Consider the following 17831-nt stretch of genomic DNA (forward strand, 5'->3'; position numbering starts at 1 on the left):
TCTCAGTTTTAAGGGAATTTATTTTCAGATTTTTTTTCAGTTCTCTGCCTTTTTAAAATCATCTCTACTTTGATTTTTTTTTTTAAACTAACAACTTTTAAAGCGTCATTTTTTTGTCCCAAGCCGCACGCTCATTGTCTCCCGAAGGGCTCTGCCTGTTTGCCTTCACCGGAGCGTGGGCAGCTCCCCCCGCTCCCCCCCGACCGGCACCCCGGGGCCCAGCCCTCGGCCCGGGTTCGGGGTTCCCATCTCCCCCCTCCTCCCGCCGGGCAGAACCAGGTCAGCCCCTCCGCAAAGCACCCCCTTGCTGCGGGCCCCGGCTCCAGAACGAGCCCAGACCCCTCTGCAGGGCCCTCTGGGAAGGGGCGGGATGGGCCCTGCCGCCCCCCTCCCCAGGACACGGCGGGGTACCGGCCGCTGCCGCCGGCGGGGCAGGGGCAGGGGCGGGGGCAGGGGCCCAGCCCCGCCCAGCCCCGCCCACCTCCGCCCCGCCCCGCCCCGCCCCGCGGCTCCGCGCCGGGAGAGCGGCGGAGGGAGCGGGCCGGCCCGGGAGGCGGCGGGACCGGGGCCGGGACCGGGACTGGGACTGAGCCCTGCTCGGCGGTGGTGCCACCGGGGGTAAGTCCAGATCGCTGCCCCCCGCTCCCCTCCTGCCCGGTGCCGGCGGACCCCTGCCCCATAGCCCCCGCTCCCGGTTTCCCCCGCCTCCCTCGCCCCCCCGGGGCACGGCGGGCAGCCGCAGGGGCGCCGCTGCCCCTCGGGGGCGGGTGCGGAGCAGCACCGGCAGCCGGAGCCGGACCCAGAACCGCGGCGGCGCCTGGCCCCAGCGCTGGGAGCTCGTACCCCTGCCCTGCACCCTGCGCCGCGCGCCCGGACCCCCCCATCCGCACCGGGACCTGCACCCGGACCCCTCCGAGGCTGAGGCCACCGGGAGGAGCATCCTCCCCTTTCCCCTCTGTCAGCTCGTCCCCACGGCAGCGACCCTCGCCCCGTCGCAGCTCGCTGCCAGGGTGGTGGGTGCCCTGGTACCCCCGTGCCCCGCCAGCCCCGCACGCGGGTACCGCGGTACCCCGGCACATCAGCATCCTGGTACCCGGCGCATCAGCATCCCGGTACCCCGGTACCCGCCTGGCTGGCAGCGCCCTGGCCGTGGGCAGAGTGAGCAGGGCCGGGGTGTGTGGGGCAGCCCAAGGCAGGGGGAGCCTGGCAGGGCTGGGGGGGGAGCTGGGAGGGATGCTGGGGGGGAAGATCGACCTCTGGGCGAAAGTGGAAAATACTGCTTTAGGCTGTAAGGGGTGGCAGAAGGGGCAGGAAACCTGCTGGCAAACTGTGTAACGTGGTGCCTTAAGCCATTTGGTGGTATCGTGCGTGATGTTTTGTTCATTCCCTGCCCTGGCTTTGCTTATCAACTAGGCAGCTGCTTAAGGTAGGCTTTCTCAAAAAAAAAAAAAAAAAACCAAAAAAACGAACTAGCATACTAGCTTTTCATGGCCCCAGCCAATACAGGTTTCCCAGAGTAGGAGCTCTGTCGGTGCAAGGGATGCTGCTAAATGAGTCTTGTGTTTGGGTGGCTGTAGCGGAACTGTTTGACGAGCAAACAGTCCTGGACTCGGCAGCAGCGCTCACGCTATGGGAAATCCTGCTGTCCAGTGGAAGGCTTCACTCCTGTGTCAGGGGCTGGCAGAAGAAAGACAGAGAAGGAGAGACAAGCACAGATGTTTCCAAACACAACACAAGCCATAAGAGATTGTTTCACCCCTGTCCTGGGGGATCTGTGTTCATGGGACAGAGGGAAGTTCAGTTTCTACCTCATTCAGCCCTTGCCCTCTCCCAGCTACAAGGCAGCAGGGGTGAGTGACACCAGTTTCAAGGATAAATATATGCCAAGGGGCTGGAGCAATTTATACCCATTGTAACAGCTTCTCTTCTAGGAGCGTGTGCATCACAGATGCTGCTGTTCAGGGGGTGAGGTGGAGCAGAGTAATATTTATATCATTGGCATTGCAACGTTTTGTCCTTGCCTTTCGTAACTGTCACACTGATGATGAGTTCAGCGACAGGAGCACTAGCAAGAAAAAAAAATAAAATCAGATACAGGCAATTAAATGTCACAGAACAACCCTGGGACAGCAGCCTTCCTATTCCTGGAAAAAAATCATCCTCCTTCTAAATCAAGACAGGATAGGTTCCTGGGCACAATCACGAATCCATTGTAAGGAAAAGAAATGCAGAGTACCCCGCAAGCATCACTCCATTATTTCATCCCAAATGACAAGTTGATTTGCTCTTCAGCACAGGAAGCACATCTTCTGGCCAGGCATGGAAAACAGAGCACAGTATGGATGAGCTGGGGGCAGCGGGGACAGCCAAGCTTTGGCAAGGCCGGCAGGGCTGAAGCAGAGCGTTACAACAGGCGGCCTGGGACAGACACAGGTTGCAGAAGAAGAGTCATTCCCTAGGTGGGTGCTTACCGCCAGGCGGCCAGGATGCAAAAGGCTACTCGAGCATTGCAGGTGCGGTCTGTGTGCCGGGCTGCCAAGCACTCGAGTGCATGAAGTTAGTGAAGATGTTTTTTAACGAGGGAGGAGGGAGGGTACTTCCCAGAAGAAAAGATTCCTAGGTCCAAGCTTCTGGCCAAGCCCTAGTTTGGGTAACTGTGTTGGGTCTTCCTCAGCACTACAAATTGCTGTCTTGCAGGCTGCTCTCCTGCCTGGCTGACTTGTGCTCTGGTATGATGACTTCGGTGCATCTTTCAACCATTGCTGCTTTCCGCGCAGCTGCGTTGGTTGGTAAGATGCACCTGTCGGATGCACACAGGAGGTGGGATTTTGCATTCTTCTCTTGGCTTAGATTCGGTGAAAACCAAAACAGGCCAAGCAGGACTTTAAGTAAAGTTCTGCCTATGTATGAGTGGAAAAAAAGACCTCTATAAATGGCTTGAAGTAGTGTTTGTGAAGTATGAAAATCGTACGCTATCCACCACAAGCAGTTCTCCACAATGACTGTGGAGCTCCAGTTTTCAGCCAGCTCTTTCTTTCTCTTTGCAGCAGTGTCCCCATGGCCCTCTTCACAAGAACCAGCAGTCATCCTAACACCACTGACCCTCTTCCCTGTGGGGGAGACAACACTACAGAGCCTGACCTGCCACACTCACATGCTTACTACGCCCTCTGCTACTGCATCTTGATCCTGGCCATCATCTTTGGGAACGTGCTGGTCTGCTTAGCCGTGCTGAGGGAACGCACCTTGCAAACCACAACAAACTACCTTGTGGTGAGCCTGGCGGTGGCGGACTTGCTGGTGGCTACTTTGGTGATGCCATGGGTGGTGTACCTGGAGGTGAGTACATCTTAGGAAGGATCAGCAGAATTTAACCACAGCACGAGTGCACCGGCGTTAGCGCACGCTCTCAGGGTGGGCCAGCTCTGCTACAGGTGAAGTCCATTCATGTTTTAACCCCCCAGCCAGCTCTGGGGCAGTTGTGGGGTGGGTAGCAGCCCCACAGGTGGCCCTTGCAGATTGGACAAATGCACCACGGTCCCACCCGTCAGCAGATGCCCTGAGCCTTGCTCTTCCTGGCAGAGCGCAGCCCCTCTGAGCTTGAAAGCGGGTGGGCTACAGCCAGTAATGTAGATCGCGGGTTCTGATGTGCTAATGCCGCTTTCATCTGAGCATCCCTGAAGCTGACTCCATCAGCCAGAAGGGTTGCCATGATGATTCAGGAGCGGTGGGGAGGCAGTAGGGTGGAAATACCTTGTTAGAGCCCAGATCAAGCCGTACTCCCGCTGGCCAGAAAACAAGTCAAATCCCCATCTCCTGCGGAGTTTAAGAGCCTTGATGTCCGTGATGTTAAGTCACCTCCAAGCAATTCTCCAAGCAGGCTGACAAAGGGATGAGGCCGAAGAACACACTCCGAAGTCTCTTTAAGTCATGTGAGCATTTTCACAGTAACTTCAAATGACTCATCAAGCCCTGGGGTGTCTTATACTCTATTTCCCTGATCTTTGCACGTTGGCCGGCGTAAAAATGTAGCGGCACAACCATGCGTAGTATGGACAACACCATCAGATAAAGCAAAGGTTTCCACCACTGCAGGGCAGCAAAGATGGAAACTAAATCCGCCCCTGCCGCCCCATGGCAACCCCCTGAATTACTGAAGCCACTTCTGGTATAAATATTGTTATTGAAGCAAATACACGAAGGTATGCTACAGCTGACATTTTTATCTGTTCTGTTCAGCATTTTTACACTAATTCACAAAAAATGGTAGGTCTAGAATTAGGGTGAGCATCTATCAGCGGTAAGCTTTCAGCTGAGCCCTAGTACCGTGTTCTCATGTGAACAGAGACAGAATAAGCCTCTGAGCCATAATCTTGCAGAAGCCTCATGCTCTTTCTGCAAGGGCCGAGCGGGGATCAGGCTGAAGGGTAGGGTAAATATTCTGGTGGCAGCTGCCCACCTTTGGCTGACCTCTTTCCTGCAAAACAGAGGAGAAGCAGAGCAGGCTTTTGACTCGTGCAGATGGACTGCGCAGCATGTGGACAGAAAGTAGGACAAGGCAGGACACCACCGGCAAATGCCAGACCGACTCTGGGGGTACGAGGAGGTTCGATCGAGTAGCAGGGGACTGGCAGTGGTCTGCAGCCCTCCTCTGCCACTGGAGTATGTTGAGTAGGCAACACAGCTCTAGGCTTTGGCACCCAGCCTGGGCATTTCCCTTGTGTTCATCCAGGCCACTCTCCCAAACTGTGCCCACTGCTGTCTCAGCAAGGCTACAATTAAGACAAATTGAGGGTTTGCTCAGTGTATAAGCATTATTAATAAGGGCACTGATGGTTAATTATTTTTATATAGCATCGCTGTGGAGCGAAGGAACAAAGAGAGCACCACGATAACCGCATGTGTGATTACGTTCCTAATTAAGTCAGTAGCAACAGTGAAACCACTCCTTGCAGAGCAGTCCTGGAGCTGGCCTGCTGGATGCCTGCAGCGCAGTTGGGTTACACTGAATGATTAAAAAGCAAGGAATAAGTTGGGGCGGGGTGTGGTGGAGCCATCCCAGCCAGCCAGGATTAGACTCTGCAGTTTGATTGCAACTGAAAATAATTATTAAAACCCAAATTTTGAGATTGGAATAGTTCACCTCAAGTGTATTCCAGTCTTTAATGAAATCACAATATGCTTTGCATCAGAAAAGATCTAACGCTCACTCTTACCATGGGCAGGGTGGGACTGAGGCACATCTGGGAAGCAGCTTCTGTCCCCATGGCAGTATTGTGGTCAGATCTGTTGTCTAGCTGTGTTTGCAGACCCATTCAAGATTGGTTTCCAGCTGTGGAGCTTGAGTAATGAAATCTTGGGTAAATCAAAGTAGCTGATCCAAGAGGCACATGAACAACAGGGAGAAGAACCCACATACATCCCAAACCCGAACTACCACTTCCAGCAGTACCTCCTAGAGATCTAGGCTGCAGGACTCCAGCAAGACTAAGATTTAAAAAAAACCACACCAAAAAGCCCTGAAGTCGTTTAGATATTTGCTGCTGTTTATGGATCAGCACTGCTACCAATGAAGCAGAAATGGCATCATGCTTGAGTACACTATGGCCCTGGAAATTGTGAAGAAGTCATTCAGTCCCCAAACCTGTGTACAATAGCTATTCATCTACTGAACGTTTGCCAAACCAGACATCTGAGACCTATTTATTGAGAAGCTAAAGGTGGATGAATACCTCAGATTTAAATATCACTTGTGAACTTGGTGCTTTACACTCAATTTTTAGAGCCATCTGTGGCCTGGACCTTCTCCATGCAATTTTTCATTTTATCAGTCCTGCAGACCAGAACTGTCTCTTTCTGAGAAGCCTTTGGGGAAGGCTGTGACAGAGCAACAACAGGAACATTTTATAACCTCAGAATCCTCATCTCTACCTAATGAAGCTTCTGGCATAAAAATGCTATTCAGCACTGTGTCTAGCAATCTTCAGGGGTCAACAGATATGTCTAATATATCCGTGCTGCTACCCCAGTTCTTTACTGACCTCTGATGCTGTGCCTGGTGTGACTACGGAAGCTCACCAAGGTTTCTAAGATAGTGGCATTAGGGTGCCCTGCCCACTAAAGCTTGATGGCATTGAATACCATCGTGCCTTATAGTAATTGTATAAACGGAGGAGGACGTGGAGCAGCATGGCCTGGAGCATCCTCCTTAGTCTTCTCACAACATCCAGTTCTACCTCCAATGGGAAAAAAGCGTCAGAAGATGATTGTCACTGAGGTCCAACCTGCAGCTCTCTTCAGGGCGAGTGAGAGTAAGGCTGTCTCCTCCTCTGTGGCTCCCACACTGGAGTAGCGAGACCTACAACAGCTCTTTGAGCTCAAGGAGCTCGCCAGGCCACCATCAAAAGCAGGGCAGACAACCGAGTTGCTGCAGCTCGGCAGTTTACCACTTGTCAGCAGATCTGACTGCACGCGTGCTCTTGGTTACTCCTGCCATGCAAAAATATAAGCAGCCATTTCACAGCTGCAGGGAGTTAACAGCACCCCCAAGAAGAACCCTTTCTTAAACAGAGCACTTGAGTGAGCACGCTTAGATACACCGCTGCCTGACATCACCTCGTGTAACTTTGCGTTCGTACTTTCAAATCCATCTACTGCTCAATACGGCATCATCATACATATCTGACTTTCAGAGAGTCTTTTTATTTTTAAGGATTCAAGAGAGTGGTGGATTTGCATAAGCTTATGAATGCACAATGATTTTCTTTTTTTTTTTAAACTGGAAGGCTTCCTATAGGGTTGGAACGTTCAAATATTAATACATTTTGTGGCTAAAGCAGACTGGACTGGTCATCAAGAAAGATGAGGTGAGAACCCGACCTGAACAGTCTATAAGGTGCTTTAGCAATGTCTTTGCCAGAGCTGGGATTTTATCCTGGACTCTATTCCCACTTCTGCTGCACACAAACTGAGTGGTAATGAGAGATTCTGTCAGCTTACCTCTATGTGGTTTGCTCTCATCAGCTGTAAGAAAATAATATTTGACCATCCACCTCACTCAGGCAGTTGTGAGGGTTCATTCAATTAATACCTGTGATGTGCTTTGAGATTCCTGGACAAAAGGCACCAGCGGGATGAAGAACAGGTACCCTGCCAGCACACTCGCACGTTCTAGCTGCTGTAGCAAAGATGAGCGGAACACAGTAATAAAAGGAAGAGCAGAAATAGAATTAAAAAAAAATTATGAACGAGGCCTGTAATAAAAAGGCTCTTCATTGTTAAATTTGGGAATAGATTCTGGGTTTGCATACCCCACAGGTAAATATTAACTACTTCACCGACTTCAGCAAAGCTACACCCCATTGTGGAATTTGTGGCTGGTGGAAGCGAGGACGGGTTTTAAGCCCAAACGTTTTGATATGTCAAGTATCATCTTCATGCAAGCTACAGCTTAGTATGCAGGTGGTGTGATCTGAACGCATCATCCTGAAAGGGTTCACTTCAGAGCCATTCCCACCAGCACCTTCTTCAGATTTAATGGTACACGTTCTTGGGTTTAGCATTTGAATGTGCTCAGGACCTTGGAAACTCCCTCAGTTAAAAGCCTGCACATCTGCTGGGCTAGCAGCAGCTGGCTTGCACCAAACACCTGGCACTGGCTCCTGGTGAAATATTCTTCAGACTCTGCAGATCACAGAGACACTGCATTGCATTTTGCCTCCGACTACAGAAACACCCCTTACTGGCTCCCACTGCAAAGGCTTCCAGCATTTATGATTTTTTTATATATTTTGAGGTGGTCAAGCAGATCTCAAAATCTGCAACTAAAGCAAAAACGGCGTGGGGTTTCTTTGAAAACTGAACCTACCTATTAAGGTCCCCAATTTCAGAGGGACAGCCTTCAGTTTGCACATCTTGTAGCCTACCTAATCATGCAGAAAAGCTCTAAGGGTTTGGTTTGTTTCTTTTTTTTTTTACTTTGCTTGCTTTTTTTAAAAAAGAAAACAAAGGAGCCCCACAAGTATTAGAGAACTGAAGATGAAAGCACAGTTCCCCACTGCATTTTGCAAGCCAGCTCCCATTTCTCTCCCCTGCATTCATTCAGAGGAGGTCTCATGGAAGGCTACCTCATCCAGTACCTGACTTCTGGCACGCAGCAGCTGGGTCCAGCAGAGGACACCCCAAAGACCCCGTGAGTTTCTGTGCCCATGTGCGGGAATGCTGGCACGATCAAAACCATTTCAGTTTCTCAGGATTATTTCTTATACAACTCTGAAAACAACTCGTACAAAATGAATTCTGTGTTTATACAAGTGCTTCTCTCTGCAGGGAGCTGTGTCCTGGAGCTGCGTCCTTCCTAGGCACTGACACTTGCTGCAGGGTTGACCCACTGCCTTAGGAGCCAAGCTCAGTTGTGGCACCCTCTCCAGCCTGGTCTGGGATGGGTATTGTTGAGTGGGTCCTGAAAACCTCCAAGGATGGAGCCTGGCCAGACTCACCAAGCAGCCAGCTCCACTGCCTTACCGTCCTCATGGTCAGAAAGTTTACCTCCATAACCGGTTTGCGCTTTTCTTCTTTCAACTTACGACTGGTGCCTCTTGTCCTTCCACCCTGCACTGCTGTGAAAAACTTGGCTCCGTCTGCTTAGCAACCTGGCTCCAACTTTCTTAATAACCTCCCAGTAGGCACTAGGGGACTGCAGTTAGTGCCCCCACACCCCCCAAAGCCACCTCTTCTCTTCTCCAGGCTGAGCAAGCCCAGTTCCCTTAGCTGCTCCTCACCGGACAAGTGCTCCAGCCCCAGGGACTGTCTCAGTGTCCCTCCGCTGGACTCACTCCCGTTTATCGATGTTTTTTCTGTACTGGGGCCCCAAAACCAGATGCGGTACTCCAGATGAGGTCTAAATGTAAGCAGAAAGATCTGGATCTAGCACCAGTTCCTCTTTCTCTCTTACCCCCGCTTCTGCACCCAGTGCAGCTTTAGATTCCTTTGCTGTACTCATCCAGCAGGCTGATCTGTGGGAGGATGGGCTGCCTCTGTGTTGGAGCACTCGGAGTCAGGCTATCATCCCAGCCCCGACGACAGCAGTGCCACACGGTGCTTGGAGCATATGTTGTCATCCAAAAAGGTCATTGTCAAGAACTTGACAGCTGGGCCAAAAAATGCATTTCCCCATCACAAAGATCAGCCACAGCTAAGCTTTCATGCTTACACGCTTCAGATTAAAATTTCAAACCAACCAGAATAAAAGCTGGACATGGTAGCAAACCAAAACCCTTTATCTGAGTAGCCTGTGAGTTCTCGCTCAGATCTAATAATCAAAATATGTAACAGAGATCAGAATCCAACTAAGGTTTTAGAGAAGCCTGGGCTCTCAGGTCTGTTTCATACATAAATGCATAAAATTTGCAGCACTTTCCCAGCTCACTGCCTGCAAGAGAACTCCAGCAGCTAAGCTGAGAAACACTTTTCAGCCCTTAGATTTAATCAGATGATCCTTAATCAAAGGATAGATACAGTGATATCAAATTTAAATCAATCTATCATGCTAGGGCTCAAGGGAAAGGATAGCTGCTACCTATTTCTTCACCCTGCCTCCCTCTGTGAGAGTAACCAAAGGACTGAAATCAAGGTGCGGCTCCTTCTCCATGACCTTCCGCTGTGTTATCTTGCCACACAACACAGGCACCTCAGTTTTCCTCTGCACATCACAGCAGACATGAACGCACGTAGCTGTTGAGACCCTTGGAGGAGAGCACCTCTGTATACGTAAGGCGTCAGGACTCGATGCAGAACCAGGCTGACAGTTTTGTGGTTGCTGGTGCAGGTGACGGGAGGAGTCTGGACTTTCAGCCGCATCTGTTGCGACATCTTCGTCACCATGGATGTAATGATGTGCACAGCCAGCATTTTAAACCTCTGCGCTATCAGCATTGACAGGTGAGAGCCAACAGCATCCAAGGGGATAGACAGTCTGGAGATGGGGGTCGGCTCTGTACCCCAGTGTGGCTAGGGCAGGAAAGTGGGGTTTGCACAGGCAGCATTGCTGTCTTCACGGACACAAACCTCCCTGCCAGTCTGTCGCTGCCACAACTGCTGTGAATAGGCTCTGCCCACCATGTGCTAGAAGGTGCCAGCACTTGAGGGCAGAGAGGCACAAGCAGCGAAACATCACCAGTAGGCACCCGGCCACATCCTCATGCTTTTTGAAGGCAGAGACCAGCATTGGCCATCTAATTCCCATTGAGTGTCAAAGAGGGTTTTTTCTGGAGACCTCACTCATGAACTTCTAACAAACACAATCCTGCCATAGGCATAGGGAGGGGTGAAGGTTATCGCTGTCTAATCTTCAGCCTTGCCCTGTTTTTCCGCATCTTAAACCAGCCTATTTTAAGTAACGCTGAGGGCTGGGAGCCAAGACCTCAGCACACGTGGTGCTGTTAGGACCAAGGGGTGGGGGAAGGAAAAAAGCACTGCATGCTGTACCTTTGTAATATGTGGCTCAAGGGTAATCATATGAGGCAGCTCTCAATGCTGGCTTGGCCTGGTGTTCCTCCACGGGACTCTTTATCCCCATTTCATTTTGGCTCTGCCTGCAAGGAGCAGCCCCCAGGCTATCCTGAAGACATGACTCCTGTGGCTTTCAAATCCGAGCCTTGCCGAGCTGCATCCCCTGGGGCATCCCGGCAGCCGAAGGCCCTGGACACCCACCATGGGCAACCCTCTGGCTGTCAGCAAGGCCGACACCAGAGCGGGTGGATGAGGCACAGGGTGTAGCAGGCTGTGGTTGCTCCAGGGACTGCTCTTTCCCAGCAGGGCACATATAACCTTCGGGGATCAAGGGATAGGGGGGGGTCCTGGGGCTTCTAGATCCAGCAGGTATCCCAAACCTAGTAGCTTCACAATGCCGGCAGGTCTGCCAAGCATTTCCCTGCAGTGCTGCCAACTAACTCTGATTTCCTCTGTTCCTCCTTGCAACACCCCACTTACCATTTCTACAAATTGCTGATGCCATCATCTGATCTTCTCTCCTTTCCTCTTCCATTTCTTCACCACGTTCACCATCGTGTCCCCTACATTGCTTTCATTTCTCCTTTTAAAACCTGGTCCTTTTCCTCCCTCCATTCTTACCTCTCCTCTTTCTGGAGCTGGTTTGGTCTGCAGATACACTGCAGTGGTGAAACCAGTTCAGTACCAGTACAGCACCGGGCAGAGCTCCTGCAGGAGGGTTTCTCTCATGATCGTGATAGTCTGGATGCTGGCGTTCGCAGTGTCGTGCCCTCTCCTCTTCGGCTTCAATACTACAGGTAGGTGACGTCCCAAACAATAGCACGCAGGGAGGGATGGGACATGGAGCTGCCCTGTGTATGGCCAGGTCATTTAATGTGGGTCCTGCAGACTTTCCTAGTTACAGGAAATTTTAGGGAACTGTAAGGTGCACTGTGAAGGGTGAGAAAAATCTCCAGCACTGGAGAGCAGATGTGCTTTTGTCTATAAACTTGCAATTTGCTCAGGCAGACACTGACATGGTGTCCAGGTCTACAGATCCCCCCCAGACAATCACTCTGGGCACACAAATCAAATCTCCAGAGGTGCAGCATGTCCAACACCCCCACCCCACCCCCACCTTACTGCATCTTGCTGGTATCAACAGGTCCAGCTTTAAATCTGATTCAGGACACATTCTAAACAGCAAGGACTGCATATTGGCACTGCTTGTGAGAAACCTCCTTCCCATCCAACTGGCTGGCTGCTTCCTCACCTAATCCCTTGAGGAGAGCCAACAATTTGGCCTTCTCCTTGGAAGCAGGTTGGTCTTTCTCCTTGCCCTCACCTAGGGCAGCCCATTCTCCCTGGAGGCAGAGGGGCAGGGGAGCCTTCCTCCCCCCTGAGCCACAGGCAGAAGTCCCCTGCTCCTTGTCCATCCTCTGTGTGGTGCTTGAGGTAGGAAGGAGACGGGGTGGGAAGTGCTGCTGTCCCCCGCTGCCTGGTCCAGACTGACGGGGTGAAGGCATGCCTCTGCATCCAGGCAGCGCAGAGGCTGTCAGAGGAATAGGAGAGAGGGTGAAAGGAGAAAGGATGGGAGTAGACTTGAGAGAAGAGGGCAGAGCTGTTGGCCAGAAGAGCAGGCAGATGCCTACTGGGTCATGCTAGATGGCCCTAGGTAGAGTCCATTTTAAGCATCCCTTAGGTGAGTGGGTAGGTCACAGCACAATTTGCAACCACAGAGACAGGAGATCCCTGCACCCCTCAGACTGCCTTTGTCCCCCCTCTGCCTTGCGACTTGCTTTGCCAACACACCAGCACCTCCTTGTACTAAGCTCAGCCGCTCCTCTCTCTCTCTTCTCCTCCCCAGGGGATCCCAGTGTCTGTTCCATATCCAACCCTAGTTTCATCATCTACTCCTCTTTGGTGTCCTTCTACCTCCCCTTCATGGTAACCCTGCTGCTCTATGTCCGGATTTACCTCGTGCTAAGACAAAGACAAAAGAAGCGAACGCTCACCTGGCAGGGCAGCCACAGCGCCAGCACCAAACCGTGTTATGCACACAAAGTAAGATCCACATCGATGCAGTAGGAGCTGTCAAAAAGGACAGGGCATGCATCATCTCTCCTCTGCAAAGGGTCAAAGCACAGAACGGAAAGCACAGAGAAGGGACATGGCATGTTTTCATCCCATCCCTCACTCATACACCATGATACTTGAGATGCAGAAGCTCCAGTTAAATCCTTTCCATCGCTCTAGAAAGAGGATGCTCCCTGTGTATCTCTGCCCTCTAGAACCGAGCCACTAGAAAAGAGCACAGCCTACTTCAATATTTCTTCAGATCTGGGCTTTCTCAGCCATGCAGAAGTCTGGCTAATTTCCTCATTTATTGATTTTTGCTTTATGAAGCCTCGTTCTCAGGGCTTTGCAGGCTTTAATGTAGATTATTAAAAAAAAAACCAAACAACAAAACCAAAACAACACAACTCTTCATCTGACAGACTTAGGAAGCCAAAATGCTCATGGTGCATGGAGCATTTGTTCCACTGACCTTTCTAGATGAAATATCTGCAACCACGGGAACCAGCAGCATGGTTTGAAAGGGATCACCTGGTCATGCATACCTGCTTGTGTTACCCATTTTCTCACAGTGAAGCTACATTAAAAAAGGGTGGGGATGTTGAGGGGAGCAGGGCCAACTGAAAAATACAAGTGAAAGTTTAGCAGAGCGAGTGTGTCAGCTCTTCTTGTTCTCATGCTTCTCCTTGGTGGGATGGAGAGTTGTCTGGTGCTAGTTCACCCCTCTGCTAAGCCAAGGTCAGTCCAGAGGATGAGGTGCAAGCCTAAGCAGCCAGTGGGGCTAAGGATGACTCCTACAACTTTCCTCATCATCCTTTGACCCAGGGAATGGTTTGGATGGTTCCCAGTTCTCTGTGGCATCCTCTTTTGCAGGAACACCCGGAGAGAAAAGCTTTGCCAAACAGATGCCAAGGCACCTTTTCCCCCTGTCTCCCACTCAAATGCTCAGGCCAGGAGATGTCTCCTAAAAGGAAGTTGCTGACCGTCTTCAGCCTGCAGCGGTACCGCAGCTTCTGCCATGAGGCATCCCTCACCAAGCCACCGGGGACTACACAACACAGCAGGCTGGAAGAGAGGAGAAAGAGTCTGAAGCCAGGACTGGAGGTACGGAGGCTCAGCAATGGCAAAACCATCAGCTCTTTGAAGCTAGCGCACCACCAGCCCCGGCTGATCCAGCTTCGGGAGAGGAAGGCTACACAGATGCTAGCTATTGTCCTGGGTGAGTGAGAGCCACGCTGTCCAGCGGGGTGCAAGGGGTGATGGTTTGGGGCTTGCAAGAGAAAGGAATCTCCTAATACAGTATTGAGATTAAAAAAATGCAAGCCAAGCCTAGACTTCAGCTGCTCCACAAGGTCACAAAGAAAGAGAAACAACAGTGGGACATTTAGGGATCTAGGGTAATGCTCTCAAATTTTGAGAGCCAAGTATATTAGCATTTTATTTATGTTTTGTTATTCTTTTGTTTTATATCAGTGGCCAACAAGCCCTGCTAGAGGGAGGAACAGCCAGCACCTTTACTTTCCCTTTACCTTTCTATTATTATTACTATTACTACTACTACTATCATCATCATCATCATTATTATAATTATTTTCATTATTATTAAGCTGGAACTTTAGATGGAATCCTAAGTTTCTATACACGTAGCAGCTCTTAGGTCCAATTACAGAAGGGGAAATCGAGGCAAGGAACAGCAGAGGAACCCCCTCATAGAGCTGGATGGAGAAGCCAGGACAATGGTGCCCCAGCCACCTGCCACTGTCACCAGACATGCTGCTTCCCCTCATTAACCCAGCAGTAGTAAGAAAATAATGCAGCCCTTGTCTTAATGGATTAAAGCAGCAAAGGCAGCAGCCTTTCCCTCTAAGTTGTGGCCACTTGCTTTTGCCAGTCACCAGGCCACCTCTGAAGCCCCATCCACCCATTCACATAACTGGTCCCGAGGAGCCTGAGCTCTTGCCGAGCCCGGCTGTACCGGGAATACATGGTATTTATTCCACGTTTACCAAATGCAGACACGCACATGGAAATAGCGAGAGGATGGAGGGAGAGGGCACAGGTGCAGGCCTTTTCCCAAGCAGTTGCTTCTCTGAAGTCACAGATTGTGTTCTCCCTCTCTCTATACCCAGGAGCATTCATAGTCTGCTGGCTGCCCTTCTTCTTGATTCACATCCTCAACACCCACTGCCCATCCTGCCACGTGCCCCCAGGGCTCTACAGTGCCAGCACCTGGCTTGGCTACGTCAACAGTGCCCTCAACCCCATCATCTACACGACCTTCAACACCGACTTCCGCAAAGCCTTCCTCAAGATCCTCTGCTGCTGACCGCGGGGCCAGCACCGGGCTGCGCGTCTGTGGTTTGCAGCAGACTCCTGGGCTGGGGACAAGGTGTGGGGCCCTTTCCTGCCTCTGCTTCACGCGCCGTGGTCAGTGACATGCTCCCCTCGGCCGTGAGCAGTGCTGCTCGCCGTGATGTGGTCATTGCTGATGGCTAGGCACCCTCTGCGCCAGCGTGAAGAGCAGGACGGCAGCCCGCCTGCACGGCTAGCTTCCCACACCAAACCTCAACGCTCCTGCTTGAAAAAGAACAAGTGCTTCCCGCTTCTGAGGAGGGAGGGGAAGAAGACAGAGGCAAACCAGTGAGTCCCTCAGTGTTGGGCACAGCAGTGCTGAGAGGCAGACCTGGGTGTGCAGTGGAAGGTTGGCCACCATGCCACTGGGAGCTGCCAGGCTCGCAGAGCACACAGGGCCCGAGCGGACAGCATCCTTCATCTCCACCGCCTACGTGCTGGGAATGCATTTTCCCTCCCATTGCTGGACCCTCAGCCTGCAGAAGGCTCATGTGCAGCATTCCTAATAAGAGGGCAGGCCATGACCTTTTTGAGAAGAATCCTGATCCCTTCAATCAGCAGCCAAGAGCAAAAATTCAGCAAGGAAACTTGGAAACGAAGCACTGAAGGAGAAACAACAGCATCCCTGTCGTCTCCATCAAAAGGTTTGCCCATAAAACTGGGGCAGTCTCAGTGCTCAAGAAAATTGCCCCAGCTGCAAACGAAACCTTCCCTTGTGCCACCAGCTCGTGTTTTATTGCTCCTTGCAAGGCAGAGAGGTGGCTGCCAGCCCTCTGGTAGGTCTGATCACACGAGAAGCGCAACGCTACCGCAGTGTCCCCTCTCTTCCTAACCCAAGGACCAGCGATAGGTTGGCCACTTATTTAACCACGCCACACCCTGTCATCTGCTGGGGATGCTAAATAATGAACAAGGCCTAGGACAGCTCCAGTCGTGCCTGTGATAGGTTTGAACCTGTTCGCTCAGCTGGGACAGGTTGCATGCACCCTGTCTCAAAATGTGTTGGTGATCTCTTTGGAACCAGTCTCCGTTTGTGCCCCTCTCCTTGTCAGGAGCACTGCTAGATTAAGGGTTTGTCCTGCCTGCTGTGATAACTCCCGTTACAGCCCGTGCCTAGGTGAGAGCTGTTCCAGTACCATCCCAGTAAGAAAGGTGGTGTGCCCCAGGATCAGAGCCAGGACTCTCCCTGGCTCCCCTGGCCGACACACCTGCCAGCACACAGGGCATCCGCACATCCCAGCTTCCAGCAGCCAAAGACAGCCCTGCCACGCTCTCCTTCCCCAGCAGTATTTTACAAAGCCACCTCCAGTAGGTCCTGGATGAAAAGGCCAGACAAACCCTGCCGTACCATGTAAGCTGGCCTCATGTCAGGGCACTCTACTGCTCTTCTCCTTGTACAGACAAACCTGACCTGGAACAGCCTCAACACGTTTCGCTTTCCCTGCTCACCATCCTGGACCAGAGGCTCCAGCTCTCGCTGCAAGACTAGGCTTCACCGCGCTGTTAGCCCCCCTCATTCGACGGCCTTGGGCATAACTGTGTGTGCTGCCCCTGCCTGTGTCCATGCCACAGCTCCTTCGTCTGGGAAGGGCTTCTTCTCTTTCCTAATATAAAGCCAAACCTCTGGAGCACGCAGCAGAGCTCTAGCTTCTTCTGTTTGTCTGGGTTTGGGGAGGAGATGCTTGTGGCCAGCATGTGTTGTTTGCCTGGGGAGGTGCCCTCCATACTGCATTGTAACCGCATTAATCCAATAAAACACAGGTGTAACTGGAAGCTTTGGTACCTTTGTGGTGAACACAGCCTTTCCATAAGCCTTTTCTCACCTGCAGCCCACTTTAACGCTTTCCCTGTACAAAATGATCATCCGCCTGGACACACCAGACACACAAAAGGTCTTTATTATTACTTGCATTTTACTTGCAGCTGGGAAAGAAATCAACAGCTGCTGTAAGCACTTCCAGCAGATGAATTCTGAAAATATGGTCAATTAGTTTCCCAGCTACACCAGGCAGGCGTGTGGTAGCATTACTCCATCTGCTCAGCGGTGCTGGGTAGCACGGCAGGTACTCAGCACACGGGTTATTGGGGTATCAATCGAGTGAATCGACCTGTGGACAGATTGCTGCTCAAATTAATTCCCATTAAGATGCTCCATAACGCAGATCACCGGAGATTCAGTTGCTTTATATACACAGTTGCCAGAAAGGTGGAAACAGGGAAAAAGACCTTTTAAAGGGTGACTAGGTCCATTTCAAGCCCTAGCCTAGCATGTCTCAGGTGTCACGTTCAGTCTGATCTTACTTGAATTCAAACCTGTTCTTCAAGCAGTGATCCCCAAGGGAATTCAGGATAGAGGTGAGAAACAGGAGGTGCAGAAGACCCCAAGCAGTATTTTGGTATCCACACAACTGTGAGGGATGAGGAAAGCTCTGTATCTAAGAATGCAGTCCTTTATTAAATAATTAAGATTTGAACTATCAGATCACAGAACTGACAACAACCTCTTGAACTATAACCTGCTATGGCCAAAAAAAAAAAAAAAAAAAAAAAAGAGGCACCACAAAATCAATGCGCAATTAGAAAAACTCAACTCCAAAAGAAAACAATCTCTCTCTCCCCCTCCCTCAAGTACGACTTGAGCTTCATGCCCAGTTTTACTGTGGCAATATGAACACGGGTGGCCTCACGGCAAAGGCCAAGGAACAGAAGCGATCAAAGGTGCGAGCAGTTGATGCCTCCACACCCTCCCCAGCAAGCCAGAGAGACAGCTGAGCAGCCCCCCAGGACCTGGGCTTCACACACACACCCCTCATTATTTGCAGTAGAATAATCCGTGCTGCCTATTTTTTTAACTTAAAATGCCTCTTTCTAACCTTCATTTTCTACAATGTTTTCATCTTTGCTGGGTTTTTTCC

The 17831-nt window shown here is 51.2% G+C and overlaps 1 protein-coding gene across 1 annotated transcript; it reads left to right on the forward strand.

The window, feature by feature from the left end:
- Nucleotides 1-530: 530 nt before the first annotated feature.
- DRD3 (dopamine receptor D3) lies at nt 531-16669 on the forward strand. The gene is made up of 7 exons (XM_040597046.1): nt 531-618; nt 3048-3339; nt 9827-9939; nt 11164-11306; nt 12356-12552; nt 13438-13783; nt 14694-16669. Exons 2-7 carry the CDS (start codon nt 3058-3060, stop codon nt 14888-14890), a joined length of 1278 nt encoding a protein of 425 aa, XP_040452980.1. The 5' UTR covers nt 531-618; nt 3048-3057; the 3' UTR covers nt 14891-16669.
- Nucleotides 16670-17831: the final 1162 nt, after the last annotated feature.

The sequence above is a fragment of the Falco naumanni genome, chromosome 5 (assembly GCF_017639655.2).
Source record: "Falco naumanni isolate bFalNau1 chromosome 5, bFalNau1.pat, whole genome shotgun sequence".
Classification (NCBI taxonomy): Eukaryota; Metazoa; Chordata; class Aves; order Falconiformes; family Falconidae; genus Falco; species Falco naumanni.